The following is an 8,049-nucleotide window of genomic DNA, read 5'->3' on the forward strand; positions in this document are numbered from 1 at the left end:
TTTAATATGCATTACAAAACTAGTTGCTACATTTGGCAGAAGCTGTTTCCAAACACAAGGTCACCAGCACTTCTCAATGAGAGGTGATAAAGTCTTGAATCAGCAGCAAGATGTTCTTCACCACAAAGACACAGTGCACCTCTCAAAGGCATTTGAAACCACTACTATCAACTGAAAACAACTCCTGAGCCCAGAATATTTCAAATTAGTTCAGGTTAGGTTGCCTAGAGGTCCTCATCTTCTCAGGACTGAGCTTTAGTTGGTTCATTTACAAGATTGAAACAGAGAGAAGAACCTTTCTATTGTTAGCATTTTGACGTGATTCAGTCCCAGAATGGCCTTTCCCAGCAACCACATAGATGTGTAGAAAATGGGACAAAATAAAGCTTCAAGGAAGCAAATATTAGAAGGAACTGCATTATGGTGCCCACAAACATAACCTCCTGTTCCCCAAAGAGCTTTGCCCTATGATACTAAAAATAAAATCATTCTAATAAAGTTGGAATTAAATGTTGGACAGCTGAGGATACTGTAGGATGAAGTTTTGTCTTCTAATATTGGTGATCTTTATTCCTCTGCATGTCTGATTTCATGTCGACAGTATGGGTAGACAGCGGTTCTTTCTTTGAGTTGTTGAAGGAAGGAAGGAAGGAAGGAAGGAAGGAAGGAAGGAGGGAGGGAAGGAGAGAGAGAGAGAGAGAGAGAGAGAGAGAGAAATGGAGGAAGGCAGTTTGGTGCAGTGATTAAGACAGCAGGCTAAAAACTGATCTTGGGCATGAAGCCAACTGGGTGACCTGGGGCCAGTCACTCTGTTTCAGCCCTAAGAAGAAGGCAAAGGCAAACCATTTTCAAAATCTTGCCAAGAAAAATGCAGTGACATGCTCAGGAAGTTACCATGATTCAACAAGGGGTCAAAGGCATATATACTTATCCATCCACCCATACATGCATACACACATACCCACACAACCCTGCAGGAGGAGGCAGAGAACCTGTTGCTCAGCATGAGCTAAAGGAAAAGAAAAAACAAGGTCTGTGCTAGGATCTAAAGCTTCATGCCTGGAGGAGAGTTGGGTCTTGATGAGAAACCTTGGGTGAAAACAAGGTAGGGTGGTCTGCAATTGAACCTGGAAGACCAGGACTCTCAACAGGCAATAAGTGTCTACAAGTGCCAGAGACAGAGGGGGAAAGAACCTGTGTGGCATGCAATTGAGATGATGCTGAGAGGTGGGGATATTGGCATCCATTTCAAGTCATAATATTAAAATAGCCTGTGTGTCATGCTGTCATTGTGCAAAAGATGTGATAGCTTATAAGAATTTTATTTATTATGGTTGCAACCAAAAAACAAACCTATATCATCTACTTCAGTTACAACAAACATTATTTGCTCCATTTGCTTGATGTTATCAATGCAAAGGATAGCACTGAAGTGTATACCAGTCATCTATAATACCTGCTGCTGGGTTTATGATTAGAAGAAATCCAAAACATGATGTCTGAGTTACATCTAATTTATCCCTTAATATGTTCTATATATGCAATTAGCATTTGGTGTCAGTCTGAGCAGCCAGCTGCTCAGCCATTGGATGGACAAGTATTGGATGGGTTTTCTACTTGCTGCCCAGCCAGAAAGGATGAAAAATGTCTAGAGTGCTGCCTTGACCACAGGTGGAAGTTGCCATATGGACTATTTTGAACTTCCCTGAAGATGTCTTGAATGCAAAATGGAGGACAAGGGAAGAGAGATGAGGCCAGTCATTTTGTGGAAATGCTCTGTGTCCCAAGAAATGATAACCCATGACAAAATGTTATAGGACCAGGATTATAACTCCCCCATATATTTATGGAGCCTTTTCCTCTTATCTCTATACCTGTAACAGGGCCAAAGAAATGATATTCATGCATTAAAAGCTATGGGTCTTTGAGTTTGGGGAAACAGGCTGATATAAAAGCTCCACCTTGCAGAGACTGGAAATCTGAATCGGTAGCTAAAGGTGTTCTAAAATTAATTTTACTGCACTTTATTTGGGACCACATGCTGTTGTATCAAATCTACATGGCTCTTGATTGTTGGAGTAAAAGAATGACTATAGAGTTTTAAATCCTCAAAAGAGCTTAAACTTCTGACTGCTTGTGGGTGCTAAATGTTGACTTTAAAAATGACATTAAAAAAACAAATGATTAAATGAGATAAATTTAGAGTACTCAGATCAAAAGCAAATCCTGTTACTTAAATAAACAAAGTCTGCTATTTGTAATGATGTCTTTGTTGTCAAATATGTATTTAAAAAGAAAATATAAAAGTAACTTTTTTCTGAAGGCTTGGTATGCAGTCTCCTGCTTGAGGACGGGGTTGGACTAGAAAAGCTCCAAGGTCTTTCCAACTCTGTTATTTTGTTCTGTTCTGTTTCCTCCACCCCCAGTCTTGGATATATCCAAGATTATGGGGCCTCTCTGAATCTCCATTCTGCCCTCCCCATTAAAATAGTGGTCCAATTTAACACAAGGATATCCCTTGCCTCATTTGGATGAAGGATAAATTTTGCACAGCAGTTAAAGCAGTTCATTTCTACATGAATATTGCCAATTCTGTCCCCCAATTCTCTGTGCCATTCAATTCCGTTTGCTAGACCAGTGATGGTGAACCTTTTAGAGACCAAGTGCCCAAACCGCAACCCGAAACTCACAAAGTGCCAGGGACCCATCAGCATTGTGGTGCCCTCGAGGGGGCATGCAAAAACCAGGGGCACAAAAATGGGCCACTGTGCTGCAAGGTGCAAAAACAGCCACTGCTGTGCCATGGGGTGCAGATACAAGGTGCTGCATCAAGCAAGAATGGGACAGGGCTAGTGAGTATCATGCAGGCACCAGCCCCACCTCATTTGCAGCACGTGCATACTCGCGGCCCTGTGCATGCACACGCACATGTAAAATACTTCCCCCTCCCTTTTCTTCCAGTCCGCCAATCGACAATGGTTGATGACCTCTGCTCTACCACCTCTACTCGAGCTTGCTAGTCGGCCGCTTCACCTCCTTTGTGCTGGGCGGGGCTCCTGTTCCGGGCGGTGGTGGCAGCCTGATGGACCTGCTGCTGGCGGTGGCACACGTGCCAACAGAGAGGGCTCTGAGTGCCACCTCTGGCATGCATGCCATAGGTTCACCACCACTGTGCTAGACTGAAATGCTAGTGAGTAGATGGTGGCCATCAGACTCACTTCTGAGTTAGTGTATTTAGGACTGCATGCAAATTATGCACATATAGAAAGACAATTGGGACAAGCAGGAGACAGAACCACAGAGAACAATTTTAAAAGGCTTTATTTTTAGCAGTGTACATTCAAAAATAATTAAAAAGTGCATAGCATTGAAATAATCACTTTGGTTAGAAATATACAGGAAAGAATGAAGCAATACTTGGAACTTTTCACATCTTTATAACATTTGCATAACTCACTATATAAATCCATTTTTAGCCTCACCCTCTTTTACATGCACCACAATGGGAATGAGACTTTGATTGCATAGCTGTGGCCTCCATCTTGACTTTTTTGATATTTTATCTGCACCAGACACCCCTGAGATCCATTGAGAAATAGTTTTATTGTATCTTTAATGAAAAGGCTCATTTTGACTCTTCCTTTCCTAAATACAATATATCACACTCACCACCCAGACTTCCTTTTTGCCTGATCTTGCTTGATATAGTGTTTTTAGACCAGTGGTGGGATTCAGATATGTGAACAACCAGTTCTCTGTGTGGATGCTGCTTCTGGAAGTCCATTCTGCACCTGGGCACAAAAAATTAGTTACCGGTTCTGTCGAAGTGGTGCAAACCATCTGAATCCCACCACTGTCTTAGACATCTTATGCACTGACATGTAAAATCAAATTGGCCTAATAAAAATGTCCCTTTGTATTCATATTGGATATTATGACATAGAAGACAATTGCTGGCAATCCTTCCATCAGATTTATCTCTTTCATCTGACACTTTTCTCCCAAGTTACACAGAGGAAGAAAGGGATGGATGACTGGTGGAGAAGATTAATAGTTACAGTCATTTTTTTTAGCAAAAGAACAAAATACATTGCATTTACTTCCACAAGTGGAGGTTGACTGGATGCACTAGAGAACAATTCAGATTGTTTGCTCTTGATACTATTTGCAAGACAGTTGTGCCCGTAGTAACTCGAGACCTTTGGCCTACCTCCCTTGCCTTTCTAACTGCACTTTTTATTTTGTATCATTGAAATGATGAAGTAACAAAGATTTTGCCACATTTCAGAGCAGTTCTCTTCAGCCACCTTTCTCTGATCCACGTAATCAATATCTTCCACACAATCACTGGATTCTTTCTCTGGCTGCTTGGGTGTTGGGATCTCTGGCTTGGTATCCATAACCAGTCTAAGATGGGCAGTAGGTGGCCCAATCTTACAGACTTTAGATTTTAAAACAGCCTTGGGGTCCTTACAGAGATTCTTCTGCTTCTTTAGAGATCGAGTGATTTCCTTCCAGAAGACCTTCTGGTTTTCTGTATACTGCGGGCAGGTAGATGGACTGCCTGAAAAAGCACAGGAGAGGGCATCTTCCCCTTTTTTGCAGTCTACCTTTAGCAGAGTGGTCTCTTTCTCATTTATAGTCCAGGAACATTCAGCCTTCTCTTTAGTTGTAAACTTCCCTTTTGTGGGAAAACCTTTTTGTCCTCTGTTTCTCTGGCCCTTGGCATTTTTATTATGTCCAGCTTGGACTCTTCCCTCTCTGCCATTATTTGGTCTCTCTCTTTTTCTCTCTTTCACTATTTCACTGTCAACTTGCAACAGCTGACAGAACATCATAAGGATACACAGCAGAGCAAAATGTTTGGTCTTCATGTTTCCTGGTGCTTTTTAAAACCTGTTTTGAAAACAAAAGTCCTTTGTAAAAAAATATTATCTATTTTTATGTATGCTAGACATGCCCTAATATAATCAATTATCCATTATCAGCAAATATTGTAAAATAGGACAACATCAATGCTTCTCCTAATGATATTTTGAGCATGAACTTTTAAGACTGCGTAAGATAAATGGAGAAACTATTCCTTTTCCTCCTTGCAAGGAAGTCACAGCATGATCTCAATGTTCCTAAGTAGAAATACAAGGCGCAATCTGAATGATTAATTTATATGAATTTGGTGACCTCTACTATTAAACTGCTGCAAAAGGTGGATGACATTTGAGTCTGATATCCCCTAGAGAAATGGAAAAATATTAACAATGTAAGAAAGAGACTGTGACAAAAAATATAACCAACAACTAGAGAAACCAGTTTTGCTGTAGAATTTGAAGTATAATTGGTGTCAACTAATGTGAAACTCTCATTGCAGAATAAACCTCACATTGCTGGGTTATTCTGAGTTCCAGAGAGGAAAAACTGATAAAACAGCAATATTGAACATTTAAATAGAGTTATGATGCCATAGCAGTGGAAAAGGTCTATTAAAAAAAACCCTATAATCCTGAACTTTTCTTATTTTAAAGTAACCATCTCAATCACGAGTCACATCTCCTTACTCCTTTCTGGTTCTGACAATTCAGATCATGGAACAAAATCTTCTGTGGTTCACCTGCCATTTTGTTGATATACATGAAAAGCAATTCTATTTCCTTTACAAATCTGTTCCATGTTTTCTTCATTAGAACTATTCACATGTTAAGTGAACTCAGTCAATTTCAAGCTACTTTTTACTGAATACAATAAACCAATTCATTCACATCACAAAAAGCAAAGTCTACTTAATGAGAAAACTATTTCATCAGAAGATCGGTCATCCAAAGTCTGACTTTTCTCTCCAAAGGGAGATAGCAGATTGACTTTCTGCACCTCAACTTCCCTGCCTTGCTGAAGATGGAAATCTAATACCATAATCCTCGGCCCACAGACTTCAAAGAGTTGAATCTGCAGTTATATTAAGACTGCAATCTTACACAGACCTCAGATTAAATAGCACAATGAATTCTCAAGAGACATGCAATGCGCAAAGGCATTGGAATTCAGGTATTTTATGCTATGGTACAGTCCCACAGATTTATTATGAAGAGCCAAAGTTCATCTTGATATACTTGTGTTGGTTACCACTAATTACTGATAAGAAGTCTTGGAAGTTGCAATCAGGAGCTGGCATGATGGAGATTCAATACTTTTAATACTTTCCTGCTAATTATCCACCCATAGAAATTCCTACAGTTTCCTACTTGTTGGGGAAAAGATACTATACTTTTTTGTTTGGGGGGGGCAGGGGGAAATTGATTTAGTAAGTTTTACAGATAGGTGGTGAGTAATGGTTGAAGCAACCTCTGGTTGGGAATAACTGTCAGAATAGTACAGAAATAAACAACTACATGTAATATGTAGTTTGGTCTTCAGAAGGCAAGCAGGAAATCTATCTTGCAGTTCTGAGCAGATTTCCATTGCTGATTAAAAAGAGCAAGAATACATACCTTTTGCTGTCTTATAAAAATCACGCTGGCACACCTCTGAAATATGGCACATTTCTGCTTATTTATATACTCAGAGACACACCTACAGGCCTCCAGAATCCTATAGCTTCATGATAGCAGATTTGTATGGTTTACTCACTTATCAAGACACACCTTCTGGAATAGGCCAAATTAAATTTGCAACAGTAGAAAAAAAAAGGTGAGTACAATGCAGTGAAAGGTGTAGATTTGAGAAAGGGAAGATGTACAATAAGCTCTCACATGTCCTGCTTGAGGCTGAGAGTAGAAACTTCCGATGGATCATGGCAAGATCTGACCAGGGAAGTGTTTGTCAATGGATAGAAGGAAAAAGTGATGGCATGAAGTGCCACGGAGTGCAGCTTTTCTATGTATTACCTAAGTATAATGAACAGAAGTCCCATTCATTGCACCGGAGTTTGCTTTCTGCTGCCATTCACCTTCTAGCAACACTTATTGGACACAGAAATAGATTTTGCCTTCAGTAATGTGGTCTTTAATCTGGGTAAATTGCCACAAAAAAGCTACGCACCAGTCCAAAGGAAAAAGCTTAAAGGCTTTGGTGAATACATTAACTGGCTTACCATGAACTTTAGTAGACCACAACTCACAAAATCTTTTGTCTGTTTCTGTGTCATGTCTATGGGCACACTGGTGATGTGCCCACTGCTGGTCTTGTCTGGCTAAGCCATCTTGGCAGCCATTTTGCAAACAAGCAACAGCTTCCCTATGGCACCTATGGCTTCTGCTCCAAGTTCTCCACTGGCCAAAATCTTTGAGGCTCCAGCTAATTCCATAATAAATGTGTCTTGTGCTGATAGTGGTGAGTCTCTTGCCCCACCCATTATTTAGCTGTCAGCTATGCTGCTTCTTATCTGACCATTCCCTTGGCATTATCTCTTGGTTCAGTCTTTTCTCTCACACCATTACAAATATGCTATTGTATCATGCTAAAGTTCATGTAAGAATATTATCATGTTTAGTAAGAATTTGTAATATTCCTATATCCACATACTGTATTTTCCTTCTTGATATTGCCTTCCACAGCCCTTTTTATATCATTCTTCCTGTAGTGAAGGGAACAGCAAGCTAAGAAAAAAAAACTGGAGGCAAGAACAATCATACTGTACATGTAATGATAGGATTTCCATTCGGTCTATGTCTTATAGCTTCTAGAAAACCTGCCCTGACTTATGAGTGAAGATGTCACAACTTAATAAATTATTGAGAAATATGAAGTATGAAACTACTGGGAAAAGAAATGAAATCACAGTGAACTTCCCAATCCTTTTTTCATCCAGGAAATCATCTCAAGACAAAGACTTGGAGGAGTCTTCTAGAATATCTTCTCCCCATCTTGTTTTCTCAACATTTGGTGGTGACCAAGTCTCTCAGTTATATGTTCTTAGGAAATTATGAAAACAAATTGCACCCTGCGCAGTTCAAGTCTACCCTTAGCCATGAGAGTCACTGGGCCAGCGCCCTTTCTCTTGGCCCTATCTACTTCATAAGATTGCTGTTGTGGGAAAGACTTTCAGTGTTTAGAGGA

At 40.0% G+C, this 8,049-nt stretch overlaps 1 protein-coding gene across 1 annotated transcript; it reads right to left on the bottom strand.

The window, feature by feature from the left end:
• Positions 1-3,303: 3,303 nt before the first annotated feature.
• FGFBP1 (fibroblast growth factor binding protein 1) lies at positions 3,304-6,521 on the bottom strand. Its single transcript, XM_039326539.1, has 2 exons — positions 6,483-6,521; positions 3,304-4,896 (listed from the first exon to the last, which is right to left on the bottom strand). The coding sequence occupies exon 2, from the start codon at positions 4,872-4,874 to the stop codon at positions 4,224-4,226; it is 651 nt and encodes a 216-aa protein (XP_039182473.1). The 5' UTR covers positions 4,875-4,896; positions 6,483-6,521; the 3' UTR covers positions 3,304-4,223.
• Positions 6,522-8,049: the final 1,528 nt, after the last annotated feature.

This window comes from Crotalus tigris, unplaced genomic scaffold, assembly GCF_016545835.1.
Source record: "Crotalus tigris isolate CLP2741 ecotype Arizona unplaced genomic scaffold, ASM1654583v1 scf7180000024341.3516292, whole genome shotgun sequence".
NCBI lineage: Eukaryota > Metazoa > Chordata > Lepidosauria > Squamata > Viperidae > Crotalus > Crotalus tigris.